Raw genomic sequence first — 24,223 nt, 5'->3', positions numbered from 1 at the left:
TTCCTCTGATGACCGGTTCCAGGAACAGAGGATGACAGAACTGTGGGGCTGGAACCATATATCTGGATTTGGGATAGGAGGGAACTAGGCTTTGTTGAGAGCTGTGCTAGGACAGCTGCCTGTGGTACAGCAGTATCATCTCCAGCAAATCCATGAGCTTCAGCCATGGGCCCTCTTAGGGCCCTACAGGTTAAGGAGAGAGCATCATTCCATGCAGAGGTGAAGCCCAGTGAGGTGTGATGCAGACAAGTGGTTCATGGGAACACCTACCCATGTGCCACAAGAAAGTTCAGTGTGAGATCATCAGAGCCCATAGAAATGAAAGTGAGAGAGCACTGTCTGAACCTGAAAAGCTAGACATGGCCATGAAGGTTTCCCAGGTACCCCTTAGTTTGGCTTCTTAAAGCATAAGTGCCACCGAGTTAAAAACCCAAAGATGAGTAGAAGATGGGAACAAAAGCAGCAGAGGGCTAATCCCTGTTGGAAGGGTCAGAATAGGGGTTTGGTAGGCATAGGAAGTTGCTGAGATGGAGGCTCTGTGCTTCAGCAGAGGTCTCCATGAAGGTGTGGATGCGACTTTTGCATCTGTGACAGGGAGTGGTGCTACAGGTTGTAGTCTTGGGAAGAAAGACTAGACTATCCTGCAGTCCTTCAAGCCTTACTGAGATACTGTGGGTTTGTGATAAAATATTGTCACCAAAGATTTTGTAGGCTGCAGCAAGAGATCAGCAAAGCCCTCCTACTGGCTTGTGCTCTCACTTGTCTTCTAGCAGTGTGGATGCTGAGGGATGGTTTGCTCTCTTCATGGCTGTGCTGGCTAGTTTTATGTCAGCTAGACACAAGCTAAAATCATCTGAGAGGAGGGAATCTCAAGAAGAAAATGCCTCCATAAGATTGGGCTGGATTCACTTGGGAGGCAGAGGCAGGCAGATTTCTGAGTTCGAGGTCAGCCTGGTCTACAGAGTGAGTTCCAGAACAGCCGGGGCTACACAGAGAAACCCTGTCTTGAACCCACCCCCACCCCCCCAAAAAAAAAAAAAAAAAAGATTGGCCTGTATGCATTTTCTTGCCTTCTGGGCTTTTAAATGAGAAGCATGGGACACCATGCCCAGAAGTCAGAACACTGAATTCTGAAGTAGCAGGAATAGCTGGTAGCCGGCTTGCAGATGGATGAGTCCGCACTCTACACATCTCCTTTAATGTGCTTCTTCTGAAGAGAGACATGGTGGTCTGAGCACCCACTCACTATCTAATCTGAGGTACTGTGCTGAGCAATCACCATCCATAGGCTTCCACTGTGTAAATGTAATAAAGCAGATGCTGGTCCCTGAAACCATCTCCAGAATGGTTATCTCTGCACTTTTTTTTTACTGACCCACAGTCATTGCTGTCTTTTAGGGGATGGCCTGGTAACAAAGGCAATTTGGCAGCCAAATGCGGGAGACATGAGTACGTAGGGTAAAGGGACCCCCTGGTTTAAAAAGCAAAACTGGGCGCAGAATGGATAATTTGGCCTTGGGTCAAAGAGCAACTCAATACAGGTGGTAAAGTGCCTGCTAAAAGAGAAAGGAATTGAAGTACAAGTGCCTGAGTTAGAGAAGTTTTGGTCTGAGTTCCTACAGATAAATCTTTGGTTTCCTGTAGTTTTGATCTAGAGCTATGGCAGAGAGCTTTGAATAATGTACTGAGAAAAGAAGTAAGATCAGGCTTCCTTGCCTGAACCTTTCTAGTCTATTTTTACGGCCGTAATTGGGTGCCAGGGAGAAGGGCTGAAGTTTTAAAGCACTGGTAGACTTTCCTAGTAGCAGATAAAGATAAGGTCTGTGATTAAAAACAACAAAGAAGAAATGGCACTAATAGAAATTCTTGTCACAAAAGAGGACACTTCCGGCAGGAAGGCCTCCGCTCTTCCTTACATATGTGTCCTTCCTTGAATGCACTGCTTGTCACTATAGCCTAAAGCTGACGAATCTCAGCTGCCACCACATTTAGATCCTTTTTCATGGCTTTGTGCTAGTCGTGATGATTGCTGGCCAAATGAGCAACCCAGAGTCTCTCCTTTTCCAGTGAAATTAAATCCTACCCAGCAGAGACTTTTAGCATGGTATCCACATGACCTTGAAACACACAGCAATTGCAGACTATAGTGAGAATTTTAGAAAAACACAAATACTATGTAAGAATATGTTTTCACTTTAATCCCAGGTGTAGGATATGGGGCTGCTTCAAACTGTCTGCAGCATCTGACTGTGATTCCACTCATCCTCCACCAGGGGCATGATTTTGCCAGCTGCAGATTGTTTCTGAGGTTGTGTAACTATGGAATTCTGGGGACTTTTTTTTTCAGAGGATATATAAATGCTAGGCCCCCAAGAGGGGTTGTTGGTTGGTTGCTATTAGTCACGGTTTGTTAAGTAGTCAGGCGGAAAAAAGAAACAACAAGAAATTAGATATCCTGACAGCAAAGATCAAACTTGCCCCAAGGAACTGGACATCCCTAATCAGCAGGAAGTAGTCTAAAGATAATATCACCCCCTTTTTCCTCTATTCTTTTTTTCTCTTCTCCCTAGTATTAGGGGGTTAAAAGGGTGGGAGAAGAGGGATGAAGAAAGGTGAAAGAAAAAAGAACCCACAAAGTAGCCAAAAAGAACAGCTACAGTGGACTGCTTGTCAAGATGACAGATGTCAGTCTCCTATGTAATGCAGTTACTAGAATTTATAAGCATGGATTTAAACATGCCAGAAGATTATAAACAGCTTCCCTGAGTATATGAGCCCTCAGACTTTCTCTGTTAAATTTGGAAGGCACATTATTATGATCAATGTAGACTTGAGGTTGGGAGAAATTGAATGAGCCATGAATGTGGAGATGTTTCAGGGGAAGGAACATTCTCATCACCTGCTGAACAGGCTCCTCCTGAACCGCCTCAGCATTTGGTCAAGCTTGTCTGTGTGCCCTAAGAGCTTGGAAGACTGCTCTCTTCACGGGACACAGCAAATTTCAAAGATTTGAAGACAGGACCTACAGAGCTTTTTACTAAGTTTCTGGCTCAAGTCTAAAGTTGTGTGAATGGAAGTGCAGCGTGCAGAGGTGGCTAGCGCGCACTGTGCACTGTGCGCCAGCCTGCTTGTGAGGAGGCTGTAGCAGAGCTACAGAAGGTGGTAGGACCAGTAAAGCGAGCCCCTCTGGACGATTGGATCCTGGCATGTCAAAGGCTAGGGACTCAGACATATGCTGCCCTTATCTTTGCAGAAGCTCTTGCAGCAGCCCTGAAGTCTAATTAGGGGTCTTTGTTTCACTTTCTGAGCCCATAAAAATTCAGTGGAAAACAGATGAAGTTGTGTGAGTGGATCAGTGGCCTTTGAGTAAAGGGTAAGTGCAGGTGCTCAGGAATTAGAAGAGCAGGAATACCTGAGACACACTGACCCAGGCCTCAGTCCCTGAAGCTCTGTTTATCATTCAGAAAAATCTAAAGAAAAATGGAAATTATTATATGACTTAACAGCCATTAATTTACAGTAATCAATATTTGTTTCAAGCTAGTATTTTTGGTTTCTTAGGAAGACTGGATAATCATTATCCTCCATGGAAACCCATTTAAGTTTTAAAACAAATCACCTGAAAGAGCTTTTTTTCCTGTTAGTTCAAACTATATACCTGGACCAGATATAGTATTCACTGGTGCCACTTCTCACAGAGAAATGGCTTACATAGTACTCGATACCTAAGAGTTTACAATTTTGAAGGCCACTCTAGGGAGAGCTTCTCTACAACATTTGGAGTTGAGAATTGCACTCAAAGCCATAAAGCACAGTCCTGAGCCTATTAACCTATTGACAGTATTTACTGTGCCCAGTGGATTCCTAGATGACCTGCTACGTTCATAAAGACTACATTATGTCTGCCGTTGACTTCCATAGTTTAGCTTTGCAAGCTGTATTGCAACAGCAACAAGGTTGTGTCTTTATAGTGAGTATCAGAGCCCGTAATTCTCTTCTGAGGATGTTAATAAAGGAACCGCTACTGAGGCATCATGGCCCTTAGTGGCCTCCCTCCCTCCATTGGGGAGGCTGCAATGACTGCACAGTTGCTTTCAGCAGTCTGCACAGTCCTGAAGTACCATTTTTTCCTGCTTTAACTTCTCCAGACAGAACAGATTTTTTGTTTGGATATAATTCATGTGCCCCATTTCTTTTGTGCAGGGGTCAGTTCCCAGGGGCATTATGGCAAATGGATGTCATGCATATTGCCTTGTTCAGTCTGCATAAATATTCGTGTTGTAGTAGACACTTCCATCTTCTTATGGCCACACCAATGATTGGGGGAGAAGGTCTCTCATAGCATTACTCACTAGAATGTTTTGTGATGGTAGGAGTGACCCTGCTCACATCTTCTTCACCTTTAAACACTTTTGTCTCCAATGGAAAATTCACGTTATTGGGATTTTTTTTTTTTTTTTAATAATCCCAAGGCCAAACTGTAGTGGAGAGCTCACACAGACAACTCAGAGAAAAGATTGATAGATGGGGAGGTATGGATGTGAATAAGGCTCACCCTTAACATTTTATTAACATGACATTACTTACTTTAAATTTTTTAAAAAAACAAATGACAAAGAAAATACTACAGCTCATAAACACTGGGCACCTGTGTCAGGGCCTGCAAGGTTGCCTCTGGTGACCTGGAAAGACATAGTAACAGGTAAATGCCAATCACTAGCACCACTACTTACCACTGGGAGAGGTTTCCCTTGTGGTTTTCCAGAAAATGTACTGCAGCCCATCTGTACCCGCGCCCGGCTCAGCACCCTGGACAGCTGAGAGCATCAGTAAAGCAGATGAAACTGAGCAGCCACAGGTGCAGTAAGCACTTCTCCTGCTCACGTGTTCACTTACTGCACTGACTCTAACTAATGCCAGGGCTGAAAATGACTGTGTATTGGTACCTAAGCCTCTCTTGTTATCAGAGGTGGAGGGCAAAGGACTTTGTCCTCAGCTGTTTGTTAATGGCTACAACCTATTTCCTGATGTGGGTCCTATAAGATAAAATTCTAAAATTTGGAATGCTACTACTCCCGTGACCTGATGCCTGCTTTGCTTTCATAACTCTTATAATCTATTTACCCATGTCATTATCTCTTTAGTTGTAATATATTGGTTGGCATATTCCATTGATCAGGAAGCTCTGCTCTTAGGAAAGCAAAATGATATAGAGGTTGGAACAGTAGGAGAAAATTCAGACATGACCTGGCAGCCAGCCTTCTTGGCATACTGCACTTCTAAGTAAGAAGTGTGGCACACCATGCCCTAAATTTTGAAGTAGCATGAGTAGCCAGTAGCTTATCTCTGTGTCCTTTACTGATCCATAGGCATTAACGATGGCATTTTCTTAATTGGTGATTGATGGAGGAGGGCCTAGCCTATTGTAAATGGTGCCATCCATGGACAGATGGTCCTGGGTTCTGTAAGAAAGGCTGAACAAACCATGGAGAGCTTGGTGCTGCTTCCTGGCCTGTGCATCAGCTCCTGACTCCAGGATGAGCCCCTGTCCTCACTGTTAGATGCTGAGCTGTTATATGGGACTGGGAGCGGGGTAGACTCTGTCCTCAGGTTGTCTTGGTCGTGGTGTTTCATCACAGCATCAGTGACCTTAGGAAAATAGAGTTGTCATCTTCCAGCATGCTGATTCTTTCGGACTGTTGATGGGAAGGCTCTCTGGGTTGAGAACTTTGTGAATAAAATACTCTAGGCTACTTCAGTACCTATGATGGGAAGTATCCTAGCAACTTCTCAGCCCTTTCCCTTTCCAAGTGGAATGAAAATCTGGATTTAGCTACCATCCAGATTAGACTCTGAGATGATGTTATAGGTGCCGAGTCTATGGGCATGGAGAACAGAGTACTGCCACTGTCTTGTGGGTAGCAGATGCCCACTGGCTTGAGCTGCAGTGTAAATGTCAGAGGAGTGGCACTGTGCTTTGTTTATGCTGTGTGAATCATGCCCTCCTGCCCCAGCTCTGAGAACTATGTTACTCATCTGCCTGTGAAGTCCCATCCAGCTGAAGTAGTGATGTTTTAGTCACTTTGACACCACTCTGCTTTACATAGCCCTTGGCACACAGCAGATGTTTATTAAATATTTGTGGGTGGCAAGAAGGAGTTGTCAGAATGTCAGATGCTGAGAATTAGGAATGCCTCACTGTCCACTTGGAGCTGGCTGGCTAGTGTCGGGGGCAGACACAGCTCATTTAAAAATTCCAGAACCATGCAGAGCCTCTGGATGTCATCTAAGCTGCTTCTCACTCCTTCCCTGGGTGGACAAGATGAAGAAATAGCCAGAAAAGAACTTAGATCCCTGTCATGCGATTTAAGAGAGTAGAGCTAGTGGGAGGAGCCTGGCCTGCAGTGTGAGCTTCTGGGACACGGGGTTCATAAGTGCTCTGTGTTCACTCCACTCTCCAGCTCCAGAGTCAGAAACACAGACAGGAGACCTGTCTGCATCACATACTTCGTGTTGTTCCTCTGTGGGATATGGTGGAAGAAAGAGGGCCAAGAGAACCTAGGGTCTTGAACACAAAGTCAGAAGGCCTTTTAGTCAGTACTGTCACCACTTACAGAGCTGTAATTAAGCACACACCCAAAGCCTGGCTGTCATCCCTTGTGTCTTCCACACCAGCAGAGAAGGTGCTGCAGCTTGTAGGCATCCTTTATCAGTATTGGGTCAGATGTTTGAGTTACAAAGCATGGACTTGCCTGGAGGAATGTTGCCAGCCTTCTGCTGACAGATGCTTTTGTCTTACAGGGAGGAGAGGGGACAGATGTGGTTTTTGAGTCTTTGTTATGAGGGTAAAGTGTCAAGTTGTCTTAGTAGCATACAGATTTGGGGTTCCTGGGATGAAGCTTCATTGGGATACAGTGGAAACAGTCATGGCGACTGGCCCTGCTCTGCAGCCCTTTATCCTCCCTGATTGATTCAGAAGGAGCCATGGCATGTGGGCTGTCTCTATCTGAATGGTCATGGTTGGTCATAACTCTTCTTAAAATGGGAACACTAATATTCCCATCCAGTAAGAATGCATGAGATATGTCACAATGGGACTGTCACTCCCTGCCTGGCAAAACACAAATATTATTGTGATGCAACTCACAGTGATAGGATGTCTGTGTGACACTTGTGGCTAAGAGAGTCTAGTCCAGCTAAGGACCAATGTGCCTGAGGTGACCCCAAGAATCTGTGCTATGGGCTCTCTGTTTGCAAGGGCGCACGTGACCCCTAGCTGGAGCATTTGTCAGGACTCGGGTTGGAGGAATAAGTTCCAGCTGCGGAAGGGTGCAGGAGATGCAGGTTCTGGCAGATGGACTGACCAGGGTGTGAGTGGCTGGGAAGGCGCCCATGGGGAAGACTGGCTGAGCCATTTCTCAAGCAAGGTACTGTGGGCCGGGCAGTGCAGGTCCCACTCTGCCCCTATCTCCTTCCCAGTCCTGCCCAATCACCTCCTCCCTGCAGTGGTGCAGATTTTCTTGCCATGTTTCGGAAGCTGTTTGTCCTGGCTTCATGTACCAACATTTGCAGTTTATATAAGCAGTCTCTAGTTTGTGGTGAGGCTACTCCAACCCACACATCTGCCTTCCAGTCCATTACTGTGCCACCCATCCCATGTTATCCCCAGGGAATAGTCTCCTATCTGCCTGGGACATAAGGCTTTTATCCTGAAACCAAATTGTGGGGTGGACCAAAGGTTCAGGTGTATGGGTGCTTAATGACTTCAGTACCTCCTGCTTGTTGAGAGCAGTCTGTTTTCTACTACTTTATCCAGTAAGAGCCTGTGCTTGAGAGCTCTCTCTGCAGTGTGCTTGCCTATGGTATAAAGAGCTCCCTGGGTCCTCCATTGTGGTTTTGTTTTCCCATCCACCCTTGCAGTACCCTTTCTCATCTCTCCATGGTGGTTAGGACTTACTAGAAGATTTTAAAATTAAGTCGTGTGTGTGTGTGTGTGTGTGTGTGTGTGTGTGTGTATGTTGGTAGGCAGGCAGGCAGGCATACTTGAGTATAGGTACCCTCATAAACCTGAGGGGATCTCCTGGAGCTGGAGTTAGTCAGTTGTGAGCCACCTAACATAAGTGCTGGGAGTTGAACTTGGTCTTCTTGGAAAGAGCTCTTGACAGCTGATCTGTCTCTCCAGCACCCTCAGTTGATTTTAGACATAATAGTTAGGAGACAGTGTTTATAGTGTACAGTTGTTCAGTGTGTCTGTTTCTGAACAGAAATCTTTAGTTTTGGGTAAGCCAGCAGGTGTGCATTCCTGTAGCTTTAACATGTGAAATGCTATTTAAAGAGTCACACCTTAACTTGCAGAAGTGCGCTGGCTCCATGCTCTTTGGTTACCCTGTCGTTTTACTGCTCAGGTTTTCATTCAAAGCCTGCTGTGGAAGACTAGAAGAAGAATGGGCAGAGACAGTGGTCCACGTGCTCTAGGCCTTTGGTGCTTTGTGCCTTGTGCAGCTTTTGTTACCTTGTGTGCAGGAAGTGATCCTGACTGTGGCAGAGGACAAGGCTGGCCATTGCCTGCCCAGAGAACAGGGTAGTGTGGGCCACAGATCCAGGCCACTGCCTAGCCTTGTGATAGTTGAGCTTCTGTGGTGTCAGGAAGTACTATTTGTTTGGGTTCCTGATGACACTGAGGCCCTCCCTGGGGAGGACAGGATAGGAGTTTTTTGTAGTACTCCAGGACCAAGACCACTCAGGTGGCAGTGGTCTTCCAGTGGTTCCATTCACACAAGGCCACAGGCCCTGAGTCCTTGGCTACGTTGGTAGAACGTGTTCCATGTTGTCTCTCCTTTGCTCTGCCTGTCTATACGACCACCTGTCCCCAGAAGCAATCCCAGGACAACCTCTAACAACCTGAGATGTCTGCTTGCCGAGGCAGCCTTCCTGCACTGGGGACTAGGAGGCTGCCCTGCATGTTTCAAGAGTTCTTGTTTGAGTGTGGCCACAGCTGCTGTATGTGCCATTGGGCTGCATAATTTGTGGCTTATTAGCAGATTTCTTTCCTTTCCTGAAATCTTTTTCTCTGGGCTTTAACCTTTGAAAAGTCGAGCAGGTTTCCAGATGCTGAGATAAGCATATGGATCGTCATCTCCAGTTGAGCACTGCTGTGACAAATGAACATTGTGTGTGGTTCCATGTTACCACAGAGGCTCGGTCAGGTTGGCTCTGTTGTAGCTGATCGTAGCTGCTCTGTGGGTTCTTCTTTTTCCCACCTTTATTCCCTGGTTTCACCCCTATGACTAGATAGGAGAGAAAAGGGGGGGGTCTGAATCTAATTTTTTTCTTCTTTGAGCACAACTACTAACAAACTGCAGCTAATCCCCCTTAATGACTGACACCACCCACCCTGCCTCTCAGGGCCCTAGCATTTGAAAAGTTCCCAGAATTCCAAATGTTACACAAGTGCAGAAACTATCGGCAGCTGGCAAAACCACAACTCTGCTAGGGCACGAGGCAAATCATAGTCAGCTGCTGCAAGGCAACCCATATCCCTACACCTGGAATTAAAATGAATACATACAATATTTCTGTTTTTTAAAGAAACCAAAATTCCATAATTCTCACTGCACTCTGTTCCTCTTGCCACCAACCCAGTGGTACTGAGTTTTATTTTTTTCTTTTGTAAATTTCAGAGCCCCATTCAAAGAAGAGCAAGTATGTGTTGTGGAGATTGTTGTGGAGTAGTTGGTGCCACTTAGGCATGAGGCAATGTGTAAAACACCTATCAAGGTGCCTGGCACAAAGTAGGCACTCAGTAGGTGGGAAAGTATATGTACTACTTACTCTCATTGGGAAGTAATAATCCCTAAGTTGGGAAGTGAAGATTTAGTTACATGTTCCCGGCTTGTGGAAACCACCCCTCTCCTCCATCTGCCAGAAGACCTGCCAGCCTCCCTCCCTCAGCCCTGCCCCTTGCTCATCTGCCTCCTTCCCTGACCTCCTGATTGGTTTCTGCCATAGGATCTGACCTGGAGTTTGATACTCAAAAGCTCGTTTGGTGACTTACTTATTCCTGTTGGTAATAAAACAGGGGCTTGTCTGGCAACATGGGGTAACCATCAGTCTGGGGAGATGGGATAACCCCTAGGCTGAACATGAGGAACCATACTTCCTTGTATAGCAGCAACAGATAGGCTAGCCATGCTGGAGGGGTCTAGGCAGTGGACAGCCATGCTGAGTGCCCACCTTTCAGCACAGCTCTGTCCCACAGGTTGGGAACTATAAACGGACTGTGAAGCGGATTGATGATGGCCACCGCCTGTGTGGTGACCTCATGAACTGTTTGCACGAGCGGGCACGCATCGAGAAGGCATATGCACAGCAGCTCACTGAGTGGGCCCGACGCTGGAAGCAGCTTGTAGAGAAGGGTAAGTAAGCCCAGGCATGGTACCAGCTACCTACTTGCCAGGGACCCCTGATGAATTAATTACCCACAAGTGAGCCAGAAGTGCATCTTGCAGCTCCTGGGGCTGTGGGTTTTTTGTTGTTGGTGGTTTGTTTTTTGGTGTTGTTGGGTTTGTTTGTTTGTTTTGGTGGAGGAAGGCAGCACAGTGCCTGTCACTTAGTAAGCACAGGCTGCATTAGCTTTTGTCCCCTTTCCTTGATGACACCAAACTGCCAGTTGCAAAGATCTCTGATCTCCTGTTGCAGTGCTCCCTTGTCATCCACAGGAGAATGACAGCTACTGAGGGCCTGAGGATGCCTGTAGGATGACCATTTCCTTAGCAGAAAGGTAGTCTGTTGTGCAAGAGGGAAGAGAGGAGAGAGAAACTGCACAGGCTCACACAGAAGTCTGGACGTTGTGGGGACACTATGTCAGCTCATTCCCTTCTAGTTCTAGTTTACCAAGGCTCAGGAGGAAAGCCTTCATCAGAACTGTCTCTTTGGATAAGGGGTCTGGATAGGAAGGGGAAGAACAAAAGACAGTGAACCAGGTGAAACCAGCTGGGCCATTGACTACTGCAACCTGCAGCCTTTGTTCCAAGTCATGACAGAGGAGAGTGGGACTTGGGCCAGCAGAAAATTGACTCTTTGGGTCTTCCCTAATCCCTTGGGACTATAAAATGTTCTCTGTCCTGTCTCCATTGACACTCCTCCTCTGGACCCACCGCTCATGGGAGTGAATAAAGGTAAGTTCATCTTGACGGAGACTACAAACAATCATGGACTATCATTAGAGCAAGAGAATTCTTGGTTGAGAGGTGCAGTGTTCACTTCAGAGAGTTCTCCCTTTTCTGGCCATCTGTAAACAAATTGAGATCCCTAAATGCAAGAAGTGTTGTTTTAAAGACTCAGAGGGAGCAGGGAAGCTGGCTTAGGAGGGCAAGCATTTGCCCTGCGAATAACCTGGTTCCCAACTCCTTACTACATAAAAGTCAGGCACAAGACTGGGGAGACTGCGCAGTGGTTAAAAGCACCAGTTGCTTTTTCAGGGGATCTGATTTTGTTACCAGCACATGGCAGCTCAAAACCATCTGTAATTCCAGAGAGCCAGTATCCTCTCTTAAGTCTTCATGGACACCAGATATGCACTCACGTGCGCCCCCCCTCCCCACGTTTAAAATAAAAATAAATCTCTTGCCGGGCGGTGGTGGCACATGCCTTTAATCCCAGCACTTGGGAGGCAGAGGCAGGCAGATTTCTGAGTTCGAGGCCAGCCTGGTCTACTAGAGGATCCTGGGCAATTGCTGGCCAACCTGTATAGCTGAATCCAAGCTTCATGAAATCTGTATCGAAAAACAGACAGGTGATTAAGGAAGATTAACATGAACCTTGGCCTCCACAGAAAATGTGTATGCACATCACATGTACACTCATTCATACATGTGTTTGTAAAATATGCTTATCAGATGTACATACTTTCACATGAACCCATTACACAACACAAGCTCAAAGGCTTTAGAAAAATAATTGTCTGCAGCCCTGGCTGCTTCCAGGTATACAGTTGTGGGGTCACAGGAAATCCTGCTGCTAGCAGAGGCTAAGTCGATACACTTTTCTCCTGTGTCAGGACCACAGTATGGGACAGTGGAGAAAGCCTGGATGGCTGTCATGTCTGAAGCAGAGAGGGTGAGTGAGCTACACCTGGAAGTGAAGGCATCGCTGATGAATGAAGACTTTGAGAAGATCAAGAACTGGCAGAAGGAAGCCTTTCACAAGCAGATGATGGGAGGCTTCAAGGAGACCAAGGAAGCAGAGGATGGCTTTCGAAAGGCCCAGAAGCCCTGGGCCAAGAAGCTGAAAGAGGTACCTCCCTCCCTCAGCTTTCTTACTGACCCTAGTTTGTCTCTCTCTGGGTAGCTACTCCACTGACAGGGCTCCCTTCCCGCACTTGCAGTAACTGGTCTTAGCCACAGGAGAACAAAGCAGGTAGAGAACAGGCCATCTCTGGGTCCAAGCCCTGCTTTATGTGCCTTCTTTACATGTAATCCAGCCCAGCCCATCATAGACTTGGAGCTGTGGGTTGCTAGCAAAGCTCTGAATCCAGGTTCTCATCCAGTCCCATCTCTGCAGCCTGGGGATTGTCTGTGCCAGAGGTGGACACACTGGACTAGTAACAAGGATTAGTTCAAAAGCGTCTTTTTCCTCGCGTGGATTTTTTCCCAAATTAGCATACAACACAGACACCACTGTTTCAAAAGCACAAGTCAAACTCATTAAGTCCCACGTGGCTGTGGCTGACTGGTCGAAGTCACTGTCCACTCTGGCCTCAGCATGGTCACTTTATCCTGTGTCTAGCATGGCCTCCACCTCTCAGTGGAATGCCACCCCATCCACCTTTCCCAGGAACTGTGCCGCTTTCCTCAGTCATCTGTGTGTGCTTCCATCTTTGCCTGCTCTCTTTCTCTCTGGCCGGCTTTTCCCACCTCTTCTTTCTCTTTGCCTGTCCCGAGCTTTCATAAATGAAACTGTCTTCCCTCCATGTGTCCTTACTGCACACTTCTCTTTCTCCTAGAATGAAATCTATGGCTTCAGTTCAAATAAGGCCATCACTGTTAAGTATGCATATATCTCTGAGGGAGGAAAGTCAGGAACGGGACATGAGGAAAAGGAGAGAGAGAGTCCGTGTACAGTAGCTGTTAGACCCGGGGAGCCAGGCATTGTTGCTGATACTAGGAAGGACTGAGCTGGGATTATCATCTAAACCATGTGGGTTGTGACCCCTTTGGGGTTTGATTAACCTTTTCACAGGGGTCACCTAAGACCATCAGAAAGCGCAGATATTTACTTTGCATAACAGTAACAGTAGCAAAATTATAGTTAAGAAGTAGCGGTGAAAATAATTTAATGGTTGGGGGGTCACCACAACATGAGGAACTGTGTTAAAGGGTTGCAGCATTAGGAAGGTTGAGGACACCTGATGTAAGTTCTTGACTGCTGAGATGACTTTTCTTGACTTTTGTATCATGATGCTTTGTCAATAAAGTCCTTGGGAATTGTGACCTAATCCTTGCCAGCTGCTCTAAGCCTTTTACTCATGTGAGAGATTCCCACCCCCCTCCCCACCCCATCCCCTCCCCGCTTCCAGTCTCACTGCTTGTTTGTTTGTTTGAGACAGCCCTGCCTGTCCTGTATCTATCTCTAAACTCACAGAGATCTGCCTGCATGTGCCATTACACTCACCCTTCAAGGTTTTTTTGGTTTCTGTTTGATTTGGTTTTGGTCCTTGTCTTGGCTGTCCTGACATGCTTTCTCCTTAAGTATTTATACCTCTTTTTTTCACTCCAAGAAATCTCAGGGGCCTTTTCCCTACCATTCTTTATAGACTTCTAGTCTATCCCTGTGCTTCTGGTGTTACCATTATAGCTCAGCTAGATTTTCCTCCATAACACACAGTCCCTTCTAATTTACTCCAACATTTATTTCATCATGCCTACATTTGGCCACCTGATTCAAATCCACAAATTAAGTCATAGGTTTCTCTCTGTCCTATGTCTCGGTGCCTAGAACCATGTGTGGATAGATATTTATAGAGGGAGGCCTTGCCAGTTGTTCCAGGGATGAAGCACAGACATTGGTGTGCAGTGCGCCAGCCTGGGTAATGTCTGAAGGTTTGAACTTGCAGCACAGCTACACTGAGAAAGTACTCTCCTGTAGGTAGAAGCAGCAAAGAAAGCACACCACACAGCATGCAAAGAAGAGAAACTGGCCATCTCTCGGGAAGCCAACAGCAAAGCAGATCCATCCCTCAACCCTGAGCAGCTGAAGAAACTGCAAGACAAGATAGAAAAATGCAAGCAGGATGTTCTAAAGGTAAACCACAGACTTGCTTTGCTGTGTTGAATGTCAACATCACTTGTGCATAGCACACGGGTCTGGGGGTCCTGGGAGCCCTTCTGCATCTGCTGAGAGGCAGGCTACCTCAGTGAGTCGGTGAGAAGATGACATGGCTTTGTCAGAACACTTTGTAATCTGATGTGTCTCACTAGTATAGGATGGTCCCAGAATCACAAGAATGAAATGCTAGTTGGCATTTTGTCATTTACAAGTTCCTGGGAGCTGGGCTTCTCTGCTCTCCTTTGCCACTGGTTTATAAGTGATGGCCCAGGGTCCGCCTCCCTGCCTATGGTCTGGCCAGCCTGAGTCTGCAGGAGCAGATGGAGTGAGGCTACAGCAGGCTGGGTCCCAACAGGACTTAAGGCTGCCAGGTACAAGTGCTGAGCTGATTGGCACATACTTGACACCCTTGCCAGGCTTGATAAGGCCCTGAAATCTCTTTGGATTGTGGGGTACATTCCTGCTTTATGAAGAAGGAGCCAAGGTCATTGAGGATGGTAACATGCTGCTCTGTAATATGAGAACAGCAGTCTGCTCCAGAGTCTGCACTCCACACTACCAGTTTTTCACTGCCTTAACTAGCAAGGGGAAATGCCATTTTCATAAGGTCTATGGCTCCAGTAGCCCCCCAACCCAGTTGGGATCAGGAACTGGGGGAGATTTGAAACAGCCTCAGATGAGGGATCTGGGCCTCTATGCTAAATAGGAGTGGGTACTTGAGTTCAAGAAACATAAGGCCTTGGGAACGATAAAAGACATTGCTAAGACCATAGAAATCTGCAGCCCAGGAAGGTGCTTAGGAGGAAGATAAAGCATACCCATGGTGTGCCTATCTGTCTGTGTCTGTGTGTAAAGGAAGGAAAGGAAGGAGCCTTGGTTTTTCACCACACAGAACAGATAACCACCAGTGTGGTGCTTCTGCAGAACAGACCCAAAAGCATGAGGTCTGACCTGAAGTGTCTGTGAGGGAGGTGGACACTTGTAGTGGTGGCTTCCCTTTTGGTACTTTTCCTTCCTGGGTGATCAGCCAGTGATCTCAGAACCTGAATGATCTGTATATCCCTAGAATTCTGGAGGGGAGTGCAAGCTAGCACCAGCCGTTGCTCACAGACTATCTTCCTGGCTAGGACAGCAATGTGTCTTGAAGTATTCATCAAAAAGGAGGTTCACATCAGGGGCACAGCATCTCTGATAAGCCACTGGGGACTTTCTGTGTCTACATTGGGGTTTTCTGAATAGTGATGATTTTGCTTGGTCCCTGGTTGATTCTGGGACAGGCTATAGCCTTAATACAATCAAGCTAGAAGTGGGGAATTCAGTAAGAGGGACATCTGTGCTACTCCAAAGGCTCCTAGGAGACTTTGTGGCTGGAAGGCTCCTGTTCCTCAGTGCTGGGGGTCTGTGATCCAGGGCTCCCACCCAGTGCTTCCATGTTGGGGTACAGGATAATGTTAAAGTTGGCAGGGTGTAACCAGAAATTCTGTGGAGCTCTGCTCTTGCATAAATGACCTTTCCTTTTCTCATGGGGGACCCAGCTGGGCCATCCCTTATGTTTACAAGAAGGAACCAGATGCCAAGAGAAAGGGGTTAAAAAAACAGGAATAGGGCCCAGAATGTGAGTGGGAACTGTTTCTAGTAGGCCAGAAAAGGCTCAGAGAAGAAGTCTCTGTAGAACATACAGGAAGGGGCCTCTGAGCCTCCTAAATGTACTCCAGGTTAGACGGAGTACATTTGGTGCCCCACTGTGAGAAGACAGAAATTGTTCTAGTGGCCAGAGTACCTACCTTCCCTGGAAGAGTGTATGTGTGCATGCATGTATTACTGTACACAGAATTAAAAGTAGTTTCCAACAGACCCATAACTCCATCTTTAGTCCTCAGGGCACTCAGGTAGTCAGTTCTTCCTCCTGTGTAGAATACCTGAGGAACAGCTTGGAATAGGAATAGTCTATCTTGGTTCAGTTTCAGAGACTTCAGGCAGGGCTGCCTGGGCTCTGTTGTTCCTGATGTTCAAGTTAGAGCACCATGACAGTGGGAGCCTGTGGGAGAGAAGGCACAGAAGAAGAAACAGACAGGGAGGAAGGATTCAGAGACATGATCTCTGAGACTTACTTCCTCAAACTGGGCCCTGCCTTAATCATCCATCCAGGTATGAATTCTGTAATGAAGAGCCCTTATAAACCAATCAGTAGCCCATTTGAGTACTGGAGTGGCTGTTTCTCACCTCTATCTACCTGTGGGGGGAGGGTGTGGGGTGTGTGTGGAAAAGCCACATGGCACATGCAGTAAACAAATGTGAGATGGAAAAAAACCTCTGTCTATGGCATTTTCCACACAGACCAAGGACAAGTATGAGAAGACCCTGAAGGAGCTTGATCAAACCACACCCCAGTACATGGAGAACATGGAGCAGGTGTTCGAGCAGTGCCAGCAGTTTGAAGAGAAGCGCCTGCGCTTCTTCCGAGAGGTTCTGCTGGAAGTTCAGAAGCACTTGGACCTGTCCAATGTGGCTAGGTAAGTTCCCCTGAGCAAAACCCAACAGTGTCAGTCGGGGGGAGGGCGGGGGGCTGGGAATAGACTAAAGTAATGCACAGCTGCCTTGGGATGGCAGGGATTTTCACACCACATTCCAGATACCCAGTAACATGCTTGCAGAGCCAGCATACAGCACAGCCATGGAAGGCTTGAGTAGGGCAGGATGATGGACTTGATGCTGTCAGCTCCAGATGGGTCTGGCACTGTCTCTTCTGGTGCCACAGCCAGGAGCGGCCAGACCCAGCACTCTATAGAGTCCGTCTGGGCTGATGCAGCACTGCCCAGGCCTCATGTCTTCTGCCCCCAGAGCAGTCCCTTGTAGAGACCTTTAGGAGGCCTTCTCATCCCTGCTGCCAGCCTGACCTTGACATCTTGATGGCTGAAGGTCCTGGGGAGACCAGAACAGTGAGACACTTCCATTTGACTGTGATACGGTGTGCCTGCATCGGGAGGGACCCAGATGACTGGGGACACAGAGAGAAATTCACTTCCTACATCCATCTGGGAGAACCCTTGAGACATGTCAGGTCAAAGCTTGCTGTCAGTAGAAAATGGCATGTCCCTTGTCTCTTTAAAGTGATGGAGAGCAGTCATTGCAAGCTGTTCTGTTGTCGTTCCTGTCATCTCTGTGACAGCCTGGAGAGCAGACAGCATTGTCCCCATCATGCTGAGGAGGAAACTGAGCTGCTACACAGCTGTTAGGGGAGAGGGACAGGGTTGGGACTGTGTCCCGCTCTTCTGTGTGTGAGGCACCTTCCACTACATTTGTACTTGGCCTGTGGCAAAGGCCGGAATCAGTACAGCTTGTCTCTATGATCTGAGTGAGCCACCTGTGGGGAGGGTGACACATGTGCAGTCACCAGTAGGCCTGCGGTGACAGAATCTGGGTGTCAGACAAGGGAAGCTCATCACTCAGTTCTAGAAGACAGAAGTCATAAACCAAGGTGTGGCCACACTCCCCCTGAAGGCTCCAGGCAGGTCCTTCCTGCCTCTCCCAGCTTGTGGGGTCTGCCAGAGTCCTCAGCTTCCTGGACATCTGACTACTTCTCTCCAGTCCTCTGGTCATCTTTTCCCGAGTATCTGGAGCAGATTTCTCCTGCTCTATAAGGACAGCAGCCAGCTGCGTTGAGCCACTCACTCTGTTGAACCTGTTTTAAGTTGTTCACCTCTAAAAGGCTGTTTTCAGCAAAACTTTCATCCTCAGGCTAGACCTTCAGCTATTGTATTTGGAGAACACAGTTCCATGCTTAAACAGAATAGGTATTGTGTCCACACAGCAGAGAAGGAAACTGAGGCTCCAAAGAGAGCCACCTAGAGAGATAATAAGTGAGATACCAGGTCCAGCCAAGACCTCTGTTCTTGGCCCCAGGTGGCTGGGCCGGATCTGGTGCTTCTGCCCTCCTCCCATCATACTGCCTTTCACATGGGGAGGAAACCCTCCAGCTCCTGAGAGAAATGGAGGGGGCACTCTGACATTCTGCTCTAATGGCTGCTTCCTCAACATGACCTGATTCCGTGGGACTGCACAGCTCTACCCACACAGCACACCATGATCTGATGATGCAGGGCGAGCATCAGTGTGCCTCCTGGTTTGTTGGTGGTCCCAGGTTCTGGAGGATGGTGTCTGCATCTGTGTATGTGATGGCCAGAAAATGGTGTTCCTCCTCTATGGGAAACAGACTGTGAAGGCTATACAGACTGTCATGCAGGCTACAGGGCCTGCTGTGCTGTGGCTTTGAGAAACGGTGGCTGGCCCTGTCTTTTATAGAGCTTTCTTTCTGTCTTTGATTTAGCTACAGAACCATTTACCGAGAGCTGGAGCAGAGCATCAAAGCAGCTGATGCTGTGGAGGACCTCAGGTGGTTCCGGGTTAACCATGGGCCAGGCATGGCTATGAACTGGCCACAGTTTGAGGTAAGGAGGTTGTGTCCCTACAACTCTGCTCGCCTGTAATTGGGGACTGAGACCTCTACCCCTCTACTTGAGCTATAAATGTTGTTCTCACTCCCTTCTTTGTATATGCAATCATCCTGTCTAGTGTCCCAGGCACTGTATCTAAATTCTTTTGGATACCATCACTTGCCATTGGTACTCCCCTTTTGTCCTAGACCAAAATAATAATAATAATAATAATAATAATAATAATAATAATAATAATAATAATAATAATAATAACAACAATAACAACAACAACAATAATAATAATAATAATAATAATAATAATAATAGTAACGAAACTGTGTTTATCCCACCATACAGGGTAGCCCAGAAATGAAGTGGCCATTCAGTCTCCAGGCCTTATATTGGTCCCCAGGTGGGGCCGGTATCAATGAGCTACTTTTCTTAACCATTTTCTGGGTGCTTTTTCCTGCTTTGGGCTATAAATCTTCAATTTTGTGGGCTGTGCACTGTCTTTATGCTATAAACCTAGGGGCCTTGGGATCTTGAGGCTAGGGTTTGATCCCCAGGTTCACCCAGTTCCCTGACTGTGGTGTAGAAGGTAGTGGCCAGAAGTACCACCAGCCTTATTCCCTGAAGGAAGGCATTCTGTCCTACTCATTCACTGGGTGTGTTATGGGCCCCCACCCTGTAACTGCTGAGAAGAGTCCTTCAAGCCAGACCGATGCCTCCAACATGGCCCTATGGCTTTTCTGGCCTGACAGTAGCCAGAGCCTGGGCTGCATGTATCTCTATGCTGTAGCAGCTGTGGGACTGGAGCTTGCAGGTATCCATTGTGTGGCTTAGTTTTTCCATGTTAAAGTATGAATAGCAACCCAGAGTTATTGCAGGGCATAAGCTGATCTGTGCTGTGTTATTACATACACCTGGGCCCCCCACAAGTTCCTCAGCCCTTTACACCCACATCAGTCCTCACCTCCACACTTGTGTTTTCTGGAAGTTCAGGATATCTCTAAATGACAGGAGCTGTGCTGAGCATCCCCAAAATATACCCATCAGGAGGCTGCAGAACAGGTGGGGTTCCAGGAGACATTGGAGTCCAAGGCCTTTTCTAGTAGAAGGGGCCATAGAGGAAACGGTCCTTCCCCAGGCACAGCACACTGGAAGAAGTGTCCCGAGTGCTGTCTTAGGCATAGCTTGGCTTCAGCTTCCAGTCTCCATGTTGCTCCAGCGTGGCCCAGGGCACCATGTGCATGATACTCTGCTGCTTCCCTCAGAGTGCCTGCTATGCCAACAAGGGGAACCGTGGAAAAGACTGGTCAGGGCTCTCCTTCCCAGAAGACAGTCTGTGGCTCCTCTCTGTGGGCCCCTGGCTGGGAAGCAGCCCTCCTATGTTCCCTGTGTTCACATCGATAGCTGATACCAGGTTGTGTCTGACTTTCTCTAATGAAATTGTTTTCATTTTTCATGCCACAAGGATGAAGTAAGTTCCTATTTTATGATTAACTCATGGATCACCAAGCTCCTGCTGCATGTAGTCAGCCCACTCAGTCCCGTCTGTACTGGCCCCCAGTTCTGTGGCAGAGATTGACAGAGCCTTTCCTTCCAAAGTCCTGATGCTGATCCCATCATTCCCCAAGAGCTGCCCTGTTAGATAGAGTCCATTTATATTTAGAGGTCACGTGGGGAACTTGACGTTTCAACTGAGTTTTTAGTCCACTTATTTCCATCAACAGAGTCATTAATAGACAAGATGACTTGGGCTCGAGGTCCATGTCCCAAGACTGTATATAAACCTCAGTTTTTCTTGGCCTCTATATTTTCTCATCTGACAAATCAGAAGCTAGGCTTAATGTAAATCTAAGATGACTTGTGACCCTGATATTTTGTAAGAGAGAACAAAGCTGTGTACTAAGGCACATTAGATTTAAATTTAATTTGTGTGTGGATAAGGGGGGATGAAGGGAGAGGAGAGGGAGTGTGAAGTCAGAAGACAGCTTTGTACAGCGTGTACTATCCTTTTATCTTTACATGGGGTACCAGCTTGAATTCAGGTAGTCTCTCTTTCAAGGGGAGTGCTTTTACCTGACTAGTCATCTTACTGATTATGATCATACTTGTTTGATAAATGGAGATGGGAGGTAAGAAGAACTCATTAAAGATAGTACATGGTATTTTTCTGGAAAATTAAGACCTAGTACGTCTCCAACTATATATATCAATAGTTGGGAAAGCAGAAACCCTTTGGGGACATTGTAGTAAATCTCCAACCACAATAAGCCCTTGTAAAGAACACACAACTCAGTTATAATATTTATAAGCTGCACGCCTAGATTGGGCAGATGTACCACTACACTACTCTATGTATTCCCCAGCTCTGAGATCCCTTGCTACTTGCAGCTTCTCCAGGCCATGTGGTCCTGCTCCATCTTCCTCAGTCTTCCTCTGTCTCCTCTGTCTCCTTTGTCTCCTCATCTGCCTCTCTCCTCCCTCTCTAAAACCTCCAGCTCCACCTTTCCCTTCCACTGCCCGATCACATTCTAGCCTTTATTTGACCAGTTAAAATGGGGAGAAGGTTCCCATGGAATCACCTCAGTACGTGATCCATTCCTCCCTGGGGCACCCCCTCTTGAGGAAGTGGAATTAACATCAAAATACAAACAGCACCAGGGCAATCCACAACAGGACATAAACCCTCTTCCCTCCAGTTGCCAGCATGTTACTCTTATTCTCTGGTTGCTAGCATGTCACTCTTATTAAAAGTGGTACTACAAGCCTGGTAGTAGTGGGGGCATGCCTTTAATCCCAGCACTTGGGAAGCAGAGGTAGAGGCAGAGTCAGGCAGATCTCTGAGTTCAATGCCAGCCTAGTCTACAGAGTGAGTTCTTGTACAGCCAAGACACCACAGAGATACCCTGTCTCAAAACAAAACAAAAAAACCTGGTACGACATTATCAGGGAGAGTCTTTTGGAGACCTGAGCACTCGGTGCCTGCCTGTCGGCCTTCTCTACGGTGAAATAGCCACCTAGCCTCTGATGTTATTTTCAGGCATGGGTTCAGTTTCCTATGTAGCAGACTTTCTCAGATTCCTTCAGATAGCTGTTTACATGGTGACTTAGAGTTCAGAGCATTAAATGGAAAGGTTCTTAAGGACTAAGCCTTGTGCCTCAGCCAGGCTCCCCACAGGACTAGCTCAAGACCACAAGAGCCCACAGGGAGTATAGAGCCTAAGAGCCATGGTGAGCAAGGAATGGGATTAGAAGGCTCTCCAGGACTGTAATAAAAGACAGTAAGCATCATCGGCCATGATGCAATATTTCTGGGATGGAGGCTGATGGGATGGATATATAGTATATGTGTTGCTGAGGATAGAACCCATGACTTTATGCTAGGCAGACACTCTTCCACTAAACTATATCCCCATCCCTCAGACCTAGTTCTGTTATCACCAACACATCCTATAAAGTCTGCTGTTTCATGTAAGGGCCCTGTGGTTATTTGGGTGCCAACTGTAATAACCTTTAGGCCTAAGAGGCAGCTTGAGGTTTGCTGGAAATGAGAGCAGGGCCCACAAGGCTAAATGTTGCAATTGTACAGGGTGGGTAGCGCTGGCTGAGCAGGTGGTTTGGACCACTGTGGTTCCCCAGATATGAACCTCCCATTTCCTTCCCGTGGCCCCTTGCCCAGGAGTGGTCTGCAGATCTGAATCGAACTCTCAGCCGGAGAGAGAAGAAGAAGGCTGCTGATGGTGTTACCCTAACAGGAATCAATCAGACAGGTGACCAGTCTGGACAGAACAAGCCTGGCAGGTGAGCTGCAGTCACAGCTTCAGTTGAAACTGACCATCTTCTCCGAAATGAGGACATCTGCAGGTCCTGGGATGCCACCATCTTGGGCATTTGGATGATTCCCGAATGTTCTGGGAACTCTGTGAGCTCTGGGTGGAGCCCATCTCTCTATTCTCTTTCTGCTCATGTTGGAGCTCCTGAAAGATCCAGAGAAGGAGCCTTTTGCACATTGTGCCTGTCCTGGTAAGGGAGGTGCTGTTGTTAGCTGCTTGTGTTCATCCTCATGGGGCAGCCCTGGGTACACACAGCAGATAGAGACGTATCAGTGGGATCATCCCATTGGGACTTCTGTGTGCAGGTGACATAGATGCAGGACAGTGGGGGATCGTCAGATGTTACTTAGTGTTCGTTATTTCTGAGTAAGCTTGGAGTGTAACTCAGCAGCAGATCATATGCCTGGCAAGTCAAGGCCCTTGGGTCAGGCCCAGCACCTGAACAGAGCACCCTGTTATCTTCAAGACTCTGACTTCATTGTCTCAAAAAGCTTGTGGATAGAACAAGTACCAGCTGTGGTCATTAGAACATTCTGGGAAGAGCATGCTGTAGGACTTGGCTAGAGGCTTCTGTGCTTGGATACTGGTCACCTTCACTCAGGTTCTAGTCAGTGACTTGCTTATGGCCCAGGCACTAAGCCCCTACCATCCCTGGCTCCCAGTCACATAGAGCTGGTCCTGCTCAGCTACTGTGCTTGGAGGCTCTGCAGAAAGCTGTTGAGTCCCCAACCTCAGAACCAAGTGTGCCTAAGCCTAGGGTTTGGGTGGAAGGAACTGGGGCTCCAGAGGTCCTATGGACTGGTGGCTAGCTAGAGAGATTGCACCAGTTCAGTGTCTAGCACCAAAACCCTCCAAAGTCATCTAGAGCAGGGAGCTTAGGAGGGCAGAGGGTCTGCTAGTGTAAAACACACTGCCTGTACACGGACAGCCAGTCACAGTCACCCTGGCATCTGAGGGGTTTCCCATCCTCACCTGCTTGGCTCTGGGGTGGTAGCTGCTCAGTTTAAGAATGCTGCTGACCAAAGCCCTGGCCACTGATATAGGTGGCAGTTGTTGTTGAGAGAGCCCAGTGGTCCTTCAACCTTCCTAATGCTGTGACCCGTTAATACAGTTCCTCATGGTGTGATGACCCCAACCATGAAATTATTTTCATTGCTTCTTCATAACTATAATTTTGCTACTTTTATGAATCGTAATGAAAATATCTGTTTTCTGATCGTCTTAAGTGATCCCTGTAAAAGGGTCATTTCACACAGCTACAAAGGGGTCATGACCCACAGATTGATTACTGCTGGCCTTGGGTGACTCACTCTTATGTACCCTGACAGTAGTGTTCTCCACCTTGCAGCCCCTCATCCCTCTCCCTAGTGTTCAGTGTCGCTCTAGTTAACACGGGGCTGGGAGGAAATTGGCAAAGTTACAAGAATGATTTGACTCCAGAGCACTAGAAGACCTTCTATGCAGCAAGCTTTAGTTCTGATAATGGAAACCCCAGCACCAGGGAGCTGGCCAGTGACCTATTTAGTAGAAGGGTCATCACAGAGCTGGAGAGTCCTCTGTTCCATAGATACAGTCTTCCTGTGGCTGCTGCTTTGTGTCCATCTGTCCCACTGGCTAAGCCTT

At 47.3% G+C, this 24,223-nt stretch overlaps 1 protein-coding gene across 5 annotated transcripts in view; it reads left to right on the top strand.

Moving 5' to 3' along the window:
* The window catches only part of Pacsin2 (protein kinase C and casein kinase substrate in neurons 2), a 91,972-nt gene that overhangs the window by 63,635 nt on the left and 4,114 nt on the right, over nucleotides 1-24,223 (top strand). For all 5 annotated transcript variants that reach the window (XM_076911738.1, XM_034516465.2, XM_034516463.2 and 2 more), the window contains 6 exons: nucleotides 10,259-10,415; nucleotides 12,059-12,294; nucleotides 14,146-14,301; nucleotides 16,663-16,838; nucleotides 18,653-18,773; nucleotides 22,447-22,568. In XM_076911738.1, the coding sequence (XP_076767853.1) occupies nucleotides 10,259-10,415; nucleotides 12,059-12,294; nucleotides 14,146-14,301; nucleotides 16,663-16,838; nucleotides 18,653-18,773; nucleotides 22,447-22,568 (968 nt within the window). The remainder of the gene's footprint in view (nucleotides 1-10,258; nucleotides 10,416-12,058; nucleotides 12,295-14,145; nucleotides 14,302-16,662; nucleotides 16,839-18,652; nucleotides 18,774-22,446; nucleotides 22,569-24,223) is intronic.

This window comes from Arvicanthis niloticus, chromosome 13 (genome assembly GCF_011762505.2).
Source record: "Arvicanthis niloticus isolate mArvNil1 chromosome 13, mArvNil1.pat.X, whole genome shotgun sequence".
Lineage (NCBI taxonomy): Eukaryota > Metazoa > Chordata > Mammalia > Rodentia > Muridae > Arvicanthis > Arvicanthis niloticus.
The sequence above is the reverse complement of the archived record's forward strand: the minus strand, read 5'-3'. Positions and strand labels throughout refer to the sequence as shown.